This window comes from Ischnura elegans, chromosome 4 (genome assembly GCF_921293095.1).
Source record: "Ischnura elegans chromosome 4, ioIscEleg1.1, whole genome shotgun sequence".
NCBI lineage: Eukaryota > Metazoa > Arthropoda > Insecta > Odonata > Coenagrionidae > Ischnura > Ischnura elegans.
Genome location: NC_060249.1, coordinates 906,435 through 925,257, shown reverse-complemented (window position 1 = coordinate 925,257; position 18,823 = coordinate 906,435). Strand labels below are relative to the sequence as shown.

The 18,823-nt window shown below is 39.7% G+C and overlaps 1 protein-coding gene across 4 annotated transcripts in view; it reads left to right on the top strand.

Moving 5' to 3' along the window:
• LOC124156973 overlaps positions 1-18,579 on the top strand; it is a 158,337-nt gene extending 139,758 nt beyond the window's left edge. Inside the window, exons 3-5 of one of the 4 annotated variants that reach the window (XR_006864488.1) lie at positions 7,468-7,657; positions 17,544-17,648; positions 17,781-18,579. Coding sequence is in view for 1 of the 4 variants with exons in the window: in XM_046531417.1 (XP_046387373.1) it covers positions 7,468-7,657; positions 17,544-17,547 (194 nt within the window). In the remaining 3 variants the exon portion in view is untranslated. The other 3 variants (XM_046531417.1, XR_006864490.1, XR_006864489.1) reach the window with 3 other exon arrangements.
• The last annotated feature ends 244 nt before the right edge of the window (positions 18,580-18,823 follow it).

Sequence of the window (18,823 nt, the reverse complement as noted above, 5' to 3'; positions counted from 1 at the left end):
GGTAATTTTGTAAGTAACCTTTAAAGCCTTCAGCTCCAGCAGACTGACTCACAACCCACACCTTAAGAGGATTTATAACTTCAAAATCATACTGAAAATGCAATGTGGGCTCAAACCATCCTTACGGGCAGCAAATGGTAACTAGGCTTTTACAAGCCAAATGAAAGAGTTATTACATATGGTCAAGGGTTTCTCAATCTAATCCCAGACCTTAAGCAAGCCCTTTTTAGCCTGGGGCAAAGATACTAGAGACAAGTAGTAATCATGAATGGAGCTGATGACCTTTGCTCCACCAAAGTCTTTACGGCAGTCGGATGCAATTAACTTAATATCAACTTTTGGCAAGGTAATTGAAGGCACATAGAAACATAAACGCAAGATGATGACACAGAGTGGCGTGGAGATGTATTGAAGGCCGAAAACACGTGGAAAAATTATATATAGATATAATTTTGTTTTAATGTCATTTTTTACCCTTAATAATCACAGTAGCTTACAAACCTTGTAGATCCGCCTCTGCCTGCACCGGATGCGCCTCCAATGACCCTAAGTGGTTGCACAAAATTTTCGCCGCACGCTCAGGGTCTGGGGAAAGTGGTAGAACACAGTTAATTACATAAACTGAAAGAGTCACGTTCGTAATAACCACCTTTCTAGAATAAAGTTAATTCCGGTCCAATATAATTTTAAAAATTCATCGGCATGACTGCGGGAATAGAAGTAAGGTAAAGATTATTAAGTATATTTGGTTGAGGTGTAAAAATGTGATGCAACCAATGACATTGCAAGCACACCAAAACCAAGGCGACACTTCTTTCCAGCACCCAAGGAGCAGAAAACTTGTGATTGACAATCCTTGAAACAAGAAGGTGCAGTCAAGGTAGGAAATGAAGTTCCCATGGCTTAATGTTATAATCGAGAACCTAATCCCTGGCAATGAGCAAAAATAGGTAGAAATAACTTTTCTTGGAGTTTACAAGAAATTTCTGAAGAATTGGAAACACATTTTAACTATTAGGTTATCCCTTTCGCAGGCAATGCTACATCTGAACTTCATGTACTACTACGAGCCAGTGGTGCAGCGATGGGAGTTTTAGGGGATGAACCTCCCCCCCCCCCCATGAACTGAGAGAAATTTTATCATGGAATGTTTCAGATTAATTGCATAAAGATTACTCATAAAATAAAGTAAGGATTACTAAGATATCCCTCAGAAAGCCGAAAAACTTACCATTTTCAACCATTCATCTATAAAAAAATTCTGGGCACCCACACCACCCATATTCCACACACCAGGGTTAGTTGCCCCTAAAACGCACCCAGCCTTAATTTCTTAGCTGCGCGCCTATTACGAGGTACCGTGCAAGCCACCACGAAGGTGTGTGGCAGGGGGCGATACCGACTTGGCCTACGGCTAATTTCCACTGCAGAATAACGCTTCAGCTCCTTTATGCCTTATCACTGACCTATATCATTGTAGGCATTTAGGTAATGCACGCGATATTTTACGCGATTAGGAATTCGTGCCACGTGGGGTGCTTTGGGTAACACTGAATTTGAGCACGACGAAAACCTTAAGTGCTTACCCTGTCGATTTCTGAAACAACAATGCCTGTTCGCTGTCCGTTTGAAGTCTGTTGATAGCCTGTTGGAGATTAGTGAACAGAGTATAAACAGCCAACGAACAATCTCGGGTCACTCACAAGTAGGAACAACTTACGAACAGCCTACCAACAGTTTGTACTCTGTTTGCAGCTTGTTCCTTAACAGGCAGGCAACAAGCATTTCGGGAACAATAGTGAACAAGCTTTTAACAGGCAGGGGCCGGTTGTAGTATGTTTCACCGAACAGGGAATGAACAGACAACAGTGAACAAACACTAAACACCCTATCGATTTACGTAAAAATGATGCCTGTTCGCTGTCAGTTTGGAACCTTTTGGAGATTTTGAGAACAGATTATGAACAACGTACGAACAATTGTTTTAAGTTTCGGAATTTGGACAACAATTTGGATTAATCCAAATTTAATTGAGTACAAGGAAGTTTGATTGAATCCAAAGAAAATATCATCTACTTAAACAGTAATTATATACGGTTGAATTCATTATCACGATTACCATCAACCACGGATGACGGTTATTGAAGTGAGCACGCAAATTATATTAGCTATCTGCTCGGCTTACGCACGTTAAATACTTTACTTCGCCAATTACAGGCTGGGGCCGTATGTTTCAGCCAAAGAGTATGTACTCTGTGGTTTCAGCGGACTGGGAACGAACAGACAACAGTGAACGGACAGTCAACAGGCAAGGGCCGGTTCATAGTCCGTTTCACGGTACAGGGTACGAACAGAAAACAGTGAACAGCTAGTGAACAGGTTCTCAACAAGGACGGAAAGATAGCGTGGTGCTGCTACCTACCTATAGAAGATAGCAAACGCAAACAATGACGCCAATAACCGATACCGTTATCCGGACAGTTTACGAGCACATGGTCGACTGTGTTGTGGTGAAGTTGTTGGATGCGGAGAAAACAGTTATTTATTTGATTATTATTTAACCTGTGCTAAATGCCCGCAGTGACGAATTAAGTAATTCGTGCATCCATTCAGTGATAGTGAAAGTCGAAGTGATATTTGTTCTTGAGTGTGTTTATTTAATAATTTATTGTGTCTCTTAAGTTTTTGAGCAAGTACTGAGATTTGTATTGTATTTGTATTATGCGTATGTGCGTTACGTCGCCAATAAGAACCAACAAACATTGTCAGAGGACTGTCTTTCTTGTAGGTTTGTTTGTGAGAAGTGAAATCATCGTGTTCATAAATATTCTTTAAAGGCGTGTTTCTCTTTTAAAATCACACGTATTATATTGACATAGTGCAGAATCCGAGTTGTATTAATTTAAGGAAGTACATATTTCTTTGATGAAGGCATGTGAAATATTTGTTGATGTAGTGGTTGTTCTGTTAATGATGACAAAGCTTGCTTTTCTGCAACTATTCAAGATATTTATAACTAATGGAATATGTGGAAAAGCACAATAAAAGTTTTTCTTACAATCATTCAAATGAATTTCAACTTTTAATTCTATTTTAACATAAATCATCTCTTGTCTATTATGTCCAACTTAGCAACAGCGAACAGTTAAGGAAAAAAGTGTGCGCATAGGGAGAGAACAGACAAATAACCATCTTCCCACATTGTCACAGACAAGGAACAGACAAGGCGTTCCAATTTACATTCTACGAACAGTCGCCTGCCTGTTCTCTCTTGGTCAAGGAACAGGGAACAAACAACCTAAGAAAACAGGCAATGAACTGACAGCGCACAGTCCCCTGCCTGTTCATTGTCTGTGGTCCAACAGGTAAGGAACAGAGAATGCCGCTTTCTTAACAGGGAGGGAACAGACAAGTAACCGTTTTCTCACAGACAAGGAACAGACAAGGCGTTCCAATTTACATTCTACGAACAGTCGCCTGCCTGTTCTCTCTTGGTCAGGGAACAGGGAACGAACAGCCAACTGACAGACAATGAACAGACTTTATTGTTACAGAAATCGACAGGGTACCACAATAATCACAACATCAAGTAAAACATCAAAATAGTAAATTAGATAAATAGTTAAAACACTACACCGTTCGCCGGATACCAAACCTTTACATACCCTGTCCCCTTCACCAGCAAAACCGAAGTTGCCAAGAGTGCATGAAATGATATGGAAAGTATAATTTCAAAATTTCAATTCACAGACAAGCATTTTGGCTCCCTAGCGGAATACGTCACATTGTGGGCATCTAATATTTGCAGGTACGTTTTTTCAATAACTATACCGTGCCACGTGAGGAGGGTAACACCAAAGTCTTGAACGGAGGAAAGAATCTTAAGCAATTATCACAATAACCATTATTTCATGCTACCCTTGTTGGTGTGATTAATAATGAAAACACTAAAACTAACTTCAGACACCAAAGTCTTATTCACATATTTTCCTCACCGCTATAAACGAAGTTCCCAACGAAATACATTAAGAAAGACGGAAAATATTTTTACTGCACACTTAAATAATAGTAAAAAGTATTATATATCACCTGATTGTAATTCCTGGTGGAATACATGGGATCCGTGGACTTGATATACCACCCCATCCACAACATAGTTGTGATAATAGTTGGTGCCTTCCATGCCTGGATGTTTCCTCTTCGACGACCAAATAGCAAAAGACCCTCTACAACTCAACTTTCTATGACATACATTACGTATGACTCATGCAGCGCGCGCAACTTGCCGTAGCGTATGACTAATACGGCTGCCCGACCCGATGCCTCTCCTGTCACCATTTGGAAATCGCGCCGCTCACCTACCTAGGTGAGCGCTGATCATACCCGAGAGTACGCTCACAAACATGGCGGCCGCTCACTAGTGATCGGGTGCTGAGCGGTCGCATCCAGGGGGAGAGCGGTGGTTCGCTCACCTTCCGCTCAGTGAGCGGAGCTCCCCCTGGATGCACCCATTGTCACAACAACCTGGGTAAGGATTCAAGCTTGCCCTGCGACATATTCACGAAGTGGTGGAAGCAGGAACTACAGTAGTTTGAGATGAAAAAGAATCTTTGTGTTATTGTGCAATGTTTTTCAGGCTCAGTTGCTTCTGTAGTGCTCTCTTGAAGTTATGTATACTTAATTATACCTTATTAGTAGAGGTCTGTGAATTTCGTGAGACCCGATATTGTGAAATAACACGTAATATCACGAAATCGGTAAATAAAAATGAAATTTCACGTTTTTCTGTGATTTTAGAGGGTTTAGCGAAAAAATCACATCCAATGAGCCACAATCTATTAAAGCCTAAACCTTCATTATTTAACGCTGCCGACGTTCATTTGCTCTACCTCATTACGATTCCAAGGTCAATTGGCTCGTTTAGCCTCGTGCATAATGCATCCGCGTAATATCGCGCACTGTAGTGATTTCTCCGCCAGAATTTCCCGTTAAATTTATCACAGCCTCTCTCTTCGATTCCCATACATGTATCAATCCTTAAATATTTAGAATGAGGCGCTTTCTCACCTGAAGAATTAGAAATTATGAATTAAAAAGGGCTGAAAGAAATATAACGCGGCCGCGAAGAGCGGAAATATAAGCTGATGCACCCGGCACGCGTCGATGCCAAGCAGTAATTCCGGTGACTCATCGCGACACATTGGACAGTGTTAATGGATAACTTGTCTTTTTTGAATAACATGCGAAATATACGCGATCAGGAATGTCACCTGCCAAATGTCGAATTTTGGTGTAAAAATTAAAAGGTATCCAGAGCGCGGGTTCAACAATTACATTTTGCTATGCTTCTTGATATGCCTTTTTATTTATAGTGGACGTAATAAGTGGAATGTCAACTTAAACGCCAAGAGGATGTTTCACTCGATAGTCAACGCATTTCATGTTTTTTTTTAACTTTTATTTACATTTTCTGCGTATTTTCGAAAGAAATTAGATGATTTGAGGAATTGTATTAACATATTATTATTATTATAGTACTCTACCGATTAAGGTAGGTTTCCATGGAGTACTAAAGAGGTGATCTGGGAGCCTCCCTTTCCTTCCAGCACTGCCTTCTTTAATTCACTGTAAGGCCTACTCTCTTTCAATCTATCTAAAAATCCTATTCTCCTCCTTCCCCTCCCTCGTTTCCCCAACATTCTACCCTCCAACACCATTTTCAACATCCCCTCACCGCTAAGCGCTAACTCCATCCATACCTTCTGTCTCCTGCGTATCTCATCTAAAAGCTGCCTCTCCTCGCCAACCATATCCAGCACTTCGTCGTTCCTTTTCCTCTCCGTCCATTTCACCCTCTCCATTCTTCTCCATACCCACATCTCGAACGCCTCCAATCTTCTCTCATCTTCTTTCCTCAGAGTCCACGTTTCCGCACCGTAGAGAGCTACACTCCAAACCAAACTCTTCACTAACCTTTTCTTTAAACTCTTACACAACGATCCTCTCAGAAGCTCCTTCCTGCTCATGAACGCCTCCTTCGCTAATGCTATTCTCTTCCTGATGTCCTTACTACTGTATCCGTTTTCCTCTAATGTACTGCCCAAATAGTTGAATTGCTCAACCTGCTCAAGTTTTTCACCACCCACCTTTATCTGTTATTAAAATTTGGTGAATTGAAATAAAATCCGTGAAAAAAAGGTTTTAGTATGTATATTACGTTCTTTTGGAACGTAAACCCTAATTAGTATGGAAGTCAATGGTTCGACTTTCGTACACATTTTCGGGAACGCATTGTGTGCGAAAGTTGGGGACCGCCTGTATTCCTTGTCCTTTTATATACATAAATATAATATTATTTAAAAGTATATAAGTAATTTTGGGTCTTTTAAAATTCTTATCCATCGTGGTAATAACTTGGAATGTTGTAAAATTTCTCCACTTGGGGGAGCTCCCCTTTGCGTGTGGGGATTGCGGACGACGATACGTCAAGGCAAGTGACCTGACCCAGCACGTAAAGAGCCATAGTGCCGTCAAACCGCACAGGTAAAGTCATGAACTGAAAGTCTCCTCTCATGGAAAATGCTTCGAATTGGAGGTGTAAGGAATTCTAAATTTTCCCTCATCCAATTCGTGAGAGATTCTCAGAAGTTCCCCGAGGGTGTCTGCTTACCTGTGAAGCTGTGATATCGTGGAATCATGTGGGCCTTTTTGTCTTTTCAGAATACTCTGTGAATTTAATGAAGTACACCCTGAAAAAAGTCTGCTTTTGCTCCACGCAGCAATCTGCAAAAACTATTCAACTCTATTGAATTTGTGCGATGACTTGATTTGATATTTCACATTCATATTTCTGGGTCGAATTTGGCAATGACATCCCCTCGTTCTCCAACCCATACGCTCTCATATACAAATTTAATCAGTTACACAGCCTGAAAAAATTGATTTCACCCTCGGTCATGCGCCTATTGGGACGGCTTGAGGGGTAATATGTTGATGTTGTAATTGAGATTGTTGATGCTTTCCAGGTGATTTTAATATTTCAGGGCATTAGAACTCTTTCAAGGGCTTTGGAAAAATTATAGGCTAGACAATATTAAGAAATCTCTTCTTTTACTATTTTAAAGGTCGTTTTACAGGGTACATGGAATTGCGCAGTCTGACGTACGTCCGAAGGCGCAATCAAAATTGTGTCGTGTAAAGCGGTGAATTGCTAGAACACACGTGAGAATGCATGGATGCGAGACGGCAAAATAGCCCCTGTTCTAATTTCGTTCATGCATTCCTGCAATTCCACGCCACTTTTGAAATTAATGCAGCTCTAACCTGCGCAATTCCATGCCCTGTGTTAAACGGCCTTAAGAATTCATTATTTCTGTCATGTAGTTTCTGTTCGCTCAGCGTGACATTTAAATTTTTACGCCGATGTTTCTCCTATCATTACAAAACCATTGCTGTCTTCCACACAAGAACCATCGCAATACCTTGAGTCACAGCCTCCGGCATCGCAGCCAGCTTCCCAGGCCCTCTCCCTGGAACAAGACTTTCGACAGCTTCTCCCGGCCACTGTGCCTGGAATGCTGCCCACACCCGCAGACCAGGAGGTTCTGGAGCTGCTTACGCTCCTGGCAAACAACAAGGACTCCCCGAAGCTCACCAGGTGGGAGGGACACGAGCTCCATCTCTTACTCACATTGGGGTCTGCATGGCCGACTCTTTCGACAACTACGAGGAATATTGGGTACAACCGTACTAGGATCCTTGCCATCGCCGCCACCCATGGGTGGGAAACAGCATCACGGGTATCGACCCCAAACGAGATCCTGCGGCGCCTGCACACTCTCTTGTGGGTGCAGACGGGGGAGAGGCCCTTTGCGTGTGGCGTGTGCCACAAGCGCTTCTCGCAGATGCTCAACCACCACGCAAAGATGCACTGAACGCTGTTCGTTGGGTGAGAGAAGAATGATAATAGTAATAAATGCTGGGAACTCTGTGTGATATCATTCTGGTTCCCGCTTTCGCCGTGTGAGGTGACCTTGGGGTGAGGGTATGTGCGCCGCTGCAATGCAGGCTGCTAGCAGGTCGCAGAGTATCCTGCTAGCAGGTAGCGCTTGGCTTAAATAAGGATTATTAATACCCTATCAAACGAAGGAAACTTTCCGACCTTAAGTAATTTTGATAGGTCATTATTAAGAGACGTTTCCCTGAGCTCTGTGCCTCATGCATGCATTGGTAATGTCAGACGATGTAAAACTCCTATCTACTCGTATAGAAACTAGGTCCATGTGACGTCACGTGGGGTGGCATCGCATGGGCACCAATCTGGCCTTTTTCAAATGAGGTTAAAATTGACCGTTGCCATTCGTCTAAACTGAGAATTCTAAAACCAAATAATTTGTATAGTATGAATACACAAATGGTGGGTAAGGAATTGCAGTCAATGCATTTCGTTTTCTTTGATGAAGGTAACTACCCTATTGATTCCATATTTTGCAATGGGTGGTACAAAAAGACCTAGCGTAAATAGATGTTTGATAAGGTGGGGGGGGGTAGGGGGAAGATGGTAAGGTGGTGGGGGGGGGGGGGTATTTCTGAACAAACATTTAAACATTTCCTAGATAACAATTTGAAAAATTGATATAACCATTTACTGCCAACAGGCTGATATATCAGTCCTTGCTGGTTGAGCGAAATTTTTTCACTTTTTTTGTGATTGTGGCCCTTTTATCGGCTGTAATTTAAGTAAACCCCCTAAATCTATCTATGGTTATAAGATATAAATATATCTTAGGAATTGGGAAAAAGTCTAGAAGTATTAAATATTATTAAGTAGCTGAGAAATTTTTAAACCTGAAATGTTGCTAATTCCGGAAAATAGCCTTGGCAGTCTTCGTGCATCCCACCTGAAATAGGCTGCTGCAGTAAAAGGGTTAAAATCGATCATGTATTGCATAATCAAAATGTTTAACAGGTGATATAATTGATGAACCATTTCTGGCGATACTATGTTATATCTTTCATGGAATACGGAAAATGTATTCCGTTTCCTTTCCTTGGAGATGATGACAACTGAAAAATTTCTGTTCTCACAAAATGTTTTCTCCGAAACCACGTGATCATGTTAAAAATGCATAATTAATTTCCTCGATTAATCTTAGTTGTTTGTGTTGGAACTAATTTTCAGTTTTGTCTCGCAGATATTATTTTCATAAATTTGCTTTTCCTGAAAACTTTTACATGACCATCTTCCAGCATTTTTATTTCACGATGAATGGAACATGCAGGAGAGGGAATTGCAATAATGGTCGTATGATATTCTTTAGAGTAATACCCCGAAAATGAACCAGGAGAATCTTTCAGAGACCAAAAGTTAGTCAGAAAAAAGTCACAGATCTAAGATTGCAAAATGGATGTTCCCCAGTGTAATTAATGATCAATGTATATAGCATTCAAGGTTATTTTGACAAAGTTAAAAGTTTATCAAAGGAGTTTTATGGTTTAGCAATTCGTGACAATGAATAACAAATTTAGGTCGTATGCCTCCCACGTTCTGTTTAAAATGTTAGGCTGAGTGTGGTATGACTTTACATTTTGCCTTTTTGGAAGCTGAATTTTGTGGTGAATTTTCTACTTTTTTTGCGTATAATCCCTTTTCAAATACAGCAGACTCAACGATTATCCAGCTGTGGCGTATCCGTGTCGCAGATTATCAATTCATGATTTTCACTCTCATTTGATGTTTTCTGCAATCTTCATTATAAATAAAATTGTATGCAAAATCACCAGAATGACTGCATTTTAATCACCAGAATGACTGCATTTGTTAGGAAACACAGGGCTTATTATCCCATTCGTAAAACGGATGCGATCGTGTGCTAGCTGCATTCATGGGAGCTCCGTGTTCCATTTTCCAAGCGTCTCATATTTCCAGGTCTTATATGGACCAGTGGGAATACGAGTACACTCGTGTTATCATCTCTAAAAAGATCTTAGAAAGAAGAAAGCTCTTAGTGAGCCTGGAAAGCAATCTTAAATAAGAGAAAATGTACGCAAATAAAAATAAATTGTTTGCTTTACCTTCATTATAAATATGTAAGCACTAAGCTTATAGGAAGGGCCAGGTTCGTAGAAGGCAGAATGAGATGACAAGTCTGGTTCCACACGTTTAATTGTCACTAGCACAGGTACCAAGAGGCCTATTACGAACGGCTTACCGCATGCGGTGAGATACCGCCTGCGGTATCATACCGCCCCGAAGCGCGTTTACCGCCCCCGAGCGATTACGAGTGGCCACCGGTCGGTATCATACCACGGCTTAGGGGTCGGTATGATACCACGGCCAGCTACCTCGGTGGTGAGATACCGACCCCCTAATGGCGGACGTCTGTTTACATTTTTCGGGTCGAGTTGGCGTTTTTAAAACAAAATATCCGACGATAGAAACTCGGAAGCTATCATATTTTGTGTTATTTATAATATTAATGTCTGAGTAAGCGTATAAAATATAAAACTGGAGTAGACTGGAGCAGTTGAACAAAAAAAGTATAATACCCATATAACAACGTTGTAGCCGTCTGAGCCACGGCCGTAGGAGATGGATACGTTGATTGTAAGTTGACCCTCATTCATTTATTTAATTAGAACAATTTGGATGTTTTTTAATTTCCGCTGTGTTTTTATATGCAAAAACATCTTCCATTTCTTCATAGGTGCCGGAAAATTCGTCGTTAAGGACTGCCTGTGCTTGTATTGTATGGTGAATACAGCTGTTGCTCGCTGCTTGGAGATTTCTACGAACATCTTTTGTGGCAAAATATTATTTTTTTCAATGTGACAACTTCTTGTATTGCAAGGTGAATACTACTTTTGCTCGCTGCTTGGAGATTTCTACGAACATCTTCTGTGCCAAAGTAGTGTCAATTTCAACGTTATAACTGCTTGAATTGTGAGGTGAATGTAACTTTTGCTCGCTGCTTGGAGATTTCTACGAACATCTTTTGTTTCAAAATAGTGTTATTTTCAATGTGACAACTACCGTTAATCACAGTACCAGTGGTTGTAATGCACAAAGTTTGACGAGGTTGACAAACATCTGCCAAGAGCTGTAGTTATCACTGTTCCATTGTGGTTGGTTTTTAAACAGTGGTTTACGCTATCGAGAAGTGTCTGATAGTAATGTAAAGATTGTCAGTGGCGTTTATACCTTCGTCATTCACCGCAGAGATAACATTTCACGATCAAGCTATCAAGTGAAAAGCCATGTGTGAAATTTGTTTATACTAGTATATCAATTTCGTACCAAGGAGTTGTAGTGAGAAAAGTCACCTGTGCCACTTGCGTACGATAATGTGAGGCTTAAAATCAGTGATTAAATAGTTGTTTTCATCATAGCGAGCTCTTGATTGTAATGTTTACGTGATGAATATAAGAATGGTATTGACTTCCAGTTTTTGATGATCGTATTTGCCTATTTACCATTATTTACAATGGTGTGAACTTGTATCGATTGTGGATTTTACCTGAAATATTGAAATAAGTTGTAGCCTGTGTGTGTGATTGCCGCGGAACCGATTCGCGATCTCACTTGTTTATTTGGGCAGACTGTTTTGCTGTGGTTGTGTACCCGTGATTAAACCAAAGAAATGGTGAAACTCTGTCACATTATATTGAAATAAAATTTTATTGTAACCAGAAGTGAATATCTTGTGTTTTTTAATTCTCCATTGCTTTTCATAGATAACAGCCAAAAAGTTATTTTTCATTATTTTTAAAAGTGCCTTTCTTGTTCTCTGAATTTGCATTAGGTTTCCAAACCCCGTTACTAACACGAAAGGAATGCAGAGCAACAGATATTTTGTCATTTCACAGATGTTGAGTGTCATATTGTCTGTGATTAAGGCTCTCCAGCTAAGTATTCGTGGTGGATTTTCATATATTTTTTAAGAATGGGCATTTCGGTCAAAGCTCTAATGGAATTGGTGGTTCACCTTGCCCGTTGGCCCTAAAAGTACTTCTATCGTAATTTTTCGATGGTCTGCAATGCAATTTGTCACGACCTGCGTCTGCTCATACGTGATTTTTTGATGATATCTTCCGCAAGTCACAGCTAATTATTGTTTTATTCAACTTTTATCCTATAAGTAAGAATTGAGGAGCAAAATTCGTTCATTTGTCAAACTTTTAAGGTGAATTAACGAAGGACACATCCGTATTAATCCATAAATACCACTAATTGTCTTTATCGACTGCCAACAACTCTTGCCGAAATATTCGTCTGCTAGGAACAGTTGCCGCGGAATTGGAACACCGCACGCCCTTGCCATTGGCTACAACATTTTCGGGCTGAAGGAACTCAGAATTTTTCATACAAACGTCACTTCCGCCGCATCGCTCCTTACCGACCCCCTGACATGTACTCTCCGCCCGGCGGTGACTTTCCGACCGTCCCACTCGTAATCGCAAGGGGCGGTATGATACCGTATACCGAACGAAAACTCCGCCCGGCGGTAGCGTACCGCCCGCTCGTTCGTAATAGGCCCCCAACTCCCCCTCCGAGATACAGCGTAAGACTCTATTCCCTCCAAGAGGCTTCCTCCCGTGTCGCGTCCGTCTCGTGACCCTCTCGGCATCTTCCTATTGGCCGGAAGAGGTCGCATGATTATGCACATCATACGCCTTCCCACGCCAAGATACTGCAACGTGTTACGGCATAAAGTGTTGGAAAAATACGCGGAGACTAATTCCCACACGAGAGCAAGTTGCAAGTTGTTAATCGGAGTAGGGTGTCAGAGTCATGCACGAGGATGGATCCCACGCGAGAGGTTGCAACGTGTTATGAGTTTCAGATACTGGACCCATCACTCGAACGCGACTCTGCGATTCTTCCTTTACACCGAGAGCGAATCCGAGGTGGCACGAGACGGCAATCGAGACACCCTTACAAATATTAAAAAAAATTAAAAGTCAAAGTTTGGTTTATCCGTGTATTCCGATTGTTCGTGCCGTCTCTTCTCCCTGTCATCTCAGCCCACTAGGATATAATTGGGAGTGTAACGTACCTCAATGCGGCCGTTCTTGCACCGTGTGAGATGGGCTGTGGTTATGAAATACGTTCATGTGCAGGCAGGAAAGTTTCATTTTCACTTGCTATCCAGTGGTGTAGGGAGGAATTTCGTTCGGGGGGGAGGTCCGAAGCCATGGGGGAAAATGTTTGAAAAACAGGATACAAAGTAATGGTTTTTCAACTAATTTTAATAATCGACAAAACTTTATATATTAAAGAAATAATTTTTAAATTCATGATTTTTCAATGTTTCATTTTCTTTTATGAAGGAAAATAATTTTGTTTTTATATTCTGGGGGGGGGTCCGGATCCCCTGGACACCCCCCTGGCTATGCCAATGATGCTATAACGAGATATGAATGAATTAAATGACTACCTCTGTAAATGGAAAAATATTCATTAAGCTGTCCTAAGGAAATAGACGTCATAAAAAGAATATATGCACAGATTTGGAATAAGAATGAAAAATATATCTAAGATCGACCAACTATGTCTCTAGGACATAATCTATGTCGAACATTGTAAATAATGATGTATATAATTTTCACGATTATTTTAACAAAGTTTTAAATTTATCAAAAGAGTTCTATGGTTTAACAATGGGTGAGAATGAATAACAAATTTAGTGTATGCCGTTTAAAATATATGGCTCTGTGTGGTATGACTACATTTTGCCTTTTTGGAAGCTGAATTTTGTGGTGAATTTTCTTATTTTTCACGTATTATCCCTCTTTGAATGCAGTGAAATGTCTTTATAACGAAATTCTATGAACTGCCATGATAGGTTTGTTAAACAGAAATCTCATTATGTTGAATGGGGAACTTGCATGAATTTTTTTAATTTCACAGGCGGACAGAAAATTATTTTCTGAATACAACAAAGAAAACTGCATTTATATCTGAGTTTTCCTTCGCGAGATATTCAATGATAAATATAACGAATTTTAAAGCGCGGGAAAAACTCCCTCACCCCCCAAGCCACGGCCGATGAAGCCTCGATGACGTCAAAGGTGCCTAAACATCACGCGAAGCTATTGTTGTGATTGTTTGTAATAGTTGCCAGCACTTGTGAGAGCTTCGTTTGTTAGACGTGTTGATTATTTTATATTTAAAGATAAATATCCGACGATAGAGGCTCGGAAGCCCTCATTTTTTGTATTATTTATAATACTAATATCTGAGTAAGGGCGTAAAATATAAAACTGGAGCAGTTAAACCAAAAATTTTACAATACCTAAATAACATTGTTGTAGGAGTCTGAGCCACGGCCGTTGGAAGGGGGATACGTTAATTGTAAGTTGACGGCATATCATTCACTGAGTATGTAATTAGAATGATTTTGATGTTTACTAATGTCCGCTATGCTTTGATATACAATAACTTCATCCGTTTATTCGTAGATACCGGAGAAGTCGTCGTTTAGGACTGTCTGTGCTTGTATTATGGGGTGAGTTCCAGTCAATGCAACTTTTGATCGCTTATTGGAGACATCTAGGAACATTTTTGTGCCAAAATAGTGTTATTTTCAACGTGACATCTCCCGTTAAGCTACTGCCAATAATCACAGTGCCAGTGGTTGTAATGCTCAAAGTTTGACAAGGTTGAAAAATGTCGGCCAAGAGTTATCAGTGTTTCATCGTGATTGAATTGTGAAAAGTGCTATTAGCTATCGATAAATGTCTAACAGTAGTGTAAAAATTGTCAGTGGCGTGTTAACCTCCGTTGTTCACCGTAGATATGACATTTCACGATCAAGCTATTGAAATAAAAACTGTGTGTGAAGTTTGTTATTCCATTATTTCAACGAATAGTTGTGAGAAAAGTCACCTGTGCCACTTGTGTGGGCTAATTTAAGGGTTTAAATCAGTGAATAAATAGTTGTTTCCATCATAACGAGCTCTGTTATTGTAAGTTGTACGTGACGAATATAAGAATGTGACAGTGACGTCCAGTTTTTGATAAGAGTATTTGCCTATTTCCCACTACATTTTTATGGTATGTGCTAGTATATTGTTTATGGATTTACATATATTACTGAAATAGGTTATAGCTTGTGTGTGTGTTGGCAGCGGAACCGATTCGCGATTTCACTTGTGGATTGTGTGCAGACTGTTTTGCTGTGAATTCGTACCGTAGGACGGATAGGACTACCTTCTCCGCTAATTCGGCGTTGCCAAATTCAACAGCACAACTTACTCTAATGTCAACAGCACAGCTTACGATCGTTATCCTCTAGTATTAAAAGTTTCTTTTACATCTCGATTTGCCGCCGACGTATAGCAATAATTTGTCTTAACAAATTCTTTGAGGGTCGTGGCATCAATTTTTGGTGTCCTAAAAAAAAAGCTGGTGTCCTAACACCCCATGCCACACGCCTTTTAGGCGGCTTGCGAGGTATTATGTAGATGTAGATGAATTTCAGGTGTACTATTCGAACAAGTGGCAACGTTATCATCAATTTTTCTGATAACTAAAACATACGAGGTGAAACGCTTGTACTTCATCATGCTGATGTCGCATTATTAATATCTCAAGTAATAATCGTGGCACAATAGCAATAGGAAAACTTGTCCAAGAATAACAGTACAAAATAAAGCGACGATGAGCGGCTAAATACTCCCTCAAAACAAATTGTACATCATGCGCTCAGCGTATTTCCCAACTCCCTACGGTTGTTTAGGCACCTATGACGTCACGCCTGGCCTCGGCAACGCTCGGGTGTCTTCGCGCAGTGGTCGGCTCAGAGAAATTTTTCTCGATTTTAAATGCAATTTTTTTATTTCTTTTGATGTTGAATGGAGAAACTGAAGGCATTTTTGCGAGCTAATATATCCATTTTACTCATTCAAAATAGTTTTTAGAGCAATCTACGACCCATGCAAGTTCCTCATTGTGCAAAAAATATTGCATGGAACCACACGAATGACAGTGCATGAAAAAAACTTAATGAAACATCATTAGTGAAAAATATATTTTGTCAAATACAATTGAAAATAACAAAAATTCAAATTCATGTACTTACCAACGGTATCTTCGATGGTGCTTCTCAGTGAGGTGGAGGATTGAAAACTTTTTATGTCCACACCACGTAAATTCAATCATTGACACTACTCCTTCATGGAGAATGTCCAATAGGGTAGTTTCCTTCATTAAAGAAAACGAAAGGCATTGATTGCAATTCCTTACCCATTAGTAGTGTATTCATGATATACAAATTATTTGGTTTGAGAAATTCCAGTTCAGACGAATGGCAACGGTCAACTTTATCCCCATTTGAAAAAGGCCAGATTGGCGCCCATGCGATGCCACTCCACGTGACGTCACAGGGACCTAGTTTCTATACGAGTAGATTGGAGTTTTACATCGTCTGAGATTACCAATGCATGCATGAGGCACAGAGCTCATGGGAAACATCTCTTAATAATCACCTTTTAAAACTGCCTAAGGTCGGAATGTTTCATTCGTTTGATATGGTATTTATAATCCTTATTTAAGCCGAGCGCTACCAGCTAGCAGGGTACTCTACTACCTGCTAGCAGCATGCATCATAGCGGCGCTCATAGCCTTGCTCCATAGTGGCTTTACACGGTGGTAGCTGGAACCAGAATGACGTCACACGGGCTTTTCCCAGCATTCATACTTAGCCGTCGTGTTTTGCACGCTTGAAAATTTTCACTTTTCATTTTATTGCGAAAAATATATATCGTCATTTAAAAATCTAGAAGCATGAAATGCGTACTCCAGGAGTAATAATCTATCGATAGAGGCAGTAAAAAAATAATAGGAAACCACCCTATTATGAACACTTTTTACATTCACTGTACACAAATCTATTTACACACGACACTTTTTAAAATAAATCAGTTACTTTTTTTCCACACTGTGTTTCACACAACATCGCTCTACAAACTTGCTTACAAATTCAACTGAGTGCTCCCGACAATTGATTTAACGTCCTCCTTCGACATTAGAAGTTATGCATATTCAGAACAAAGTTGTGTGTCATTGTTGTATGTGAATGACTGTAACCAATTGATTTTTCTTTTTCAATTGCAGCTGATTATATTTGCTACATGATTACAAATTTTTATGTATATCTAAATGCTTTACGCATGGCTGATGATATTCATGAACTATTAGCTGATCAAAATCATTTAAGTTGAATGTCAGATATCTGATATTTTCTTCTACTCTTGTTTGAATACTCTAAATTATAAGCATTATGCATTTTGCGGATACATAGTAAATAGTCTTAAATTGTGGTTAAAATGAACTAAACTCACTATGGTCCACAAACCTATTGTTAAATTTTTAAAATGCTCAGGATAGTTATTTTCAATATACTTGTAATGGTAACCAATTAATTTATAAAATAATAATGGGTTCTAGTTACTGATTACAATTTTTATTGCAAATTATATTTCATGCACTCATGATAATCTTCTTGGACTGTTAGATGATCAAAATTTTCTTTTCATTCCAGGTGAATTGCAGTTGAGTGTTTAGTCCAACTGATGCCAAAGAAGATGAGAAAATGCCCTAATACATATTAGGCGGAGAGAAGGTGCCATTAGCCATCTGGGCTCTGGTACAGGATTTTTTAGTTAATAAAGTCTGGAAGTTTCTATACAGTCAATTCATATACATCGTTTTGCCTCATTTCTGTTTTTTTTTATAGAATTCTTTTTATAAGATTTTCTTTTATATTATTTTTTTCAAGAGTGGGGCTTTACTGGAGGATTTGCGGCGTTTATATTCCCTTATTGTTGGTGCCAGTTATCCCCCAAGACAGATCTGTCTCCGATGCAACAGTTTACATCCCTCGTATCAGTTTATCTTTAGGCTGCCCTACATCTGGCGGCGATTCAGCCGAGAGTGACTTGTGTCCCGACAACATCATCATGGTGGTCATTTAATAAAAAATTCTGTGGAAAAACAAATTTTTAGGTATTCATTAAAAAATGTCTTGCCAGGTACAAGATGGTTCCTTAACTAGAGTAATTTTTAATAGGAGAATACTCAGTCAGGTTTAAATGGAGATCATAATCACTTAATTAACCACGCTTTCACTTAGCTCCTGCTATAATTAAGGTCAGCAATTCTCAAGTAATGCAACGCCTTCACTTACCTGCAATGAAACAATTTACATTAACTTAGCCCTGTAAATGTGTGTAATCAGATGTCAGTTGCCTACTTCAAAAATATAAGCCCTGGTTTTTCCTGAACCTGCTTTCATGACGGCGTGGGATAAGTGTTATTTTTTATTGATTTGGTATTACAAGAATCATCAGTATGTTCAGAGAAACATTACCCAGGATTCATGGAAACACATACAATGGTCTCTCAGGTCGGCCTTTGGTCTGCGTTGGGTGGCAGTGACATGGGGAATACGATCAGGGTGGGACTGTCGTTCTTGTTCTCGATATTTTACCATAAATTCCAAGTTTCCCACTTGTATGGGTCCTCTCCTTCCCTATCAATGCGAGGGTGGCATGCTAGTATTTTTAACAATATTTGCTTTTTTCAAGCCAAAAAATTAAACAAATAGTGTGTTTTTTCAGCACGTCATTCCATGTATGTATGTACACATGAGCAATGTAAACACAGTATGTTAGGTGGGCATATATATGTATATGGTCATATGCTATATTGCAAGTTATTTTGACTGCTAATAATCAGGGAAAAAGATTACATATGCTTACTACTTCCCTTTCAACAGAGGATATATGTATTCAATTTTTTATTTAGAATCTATCTGAAATG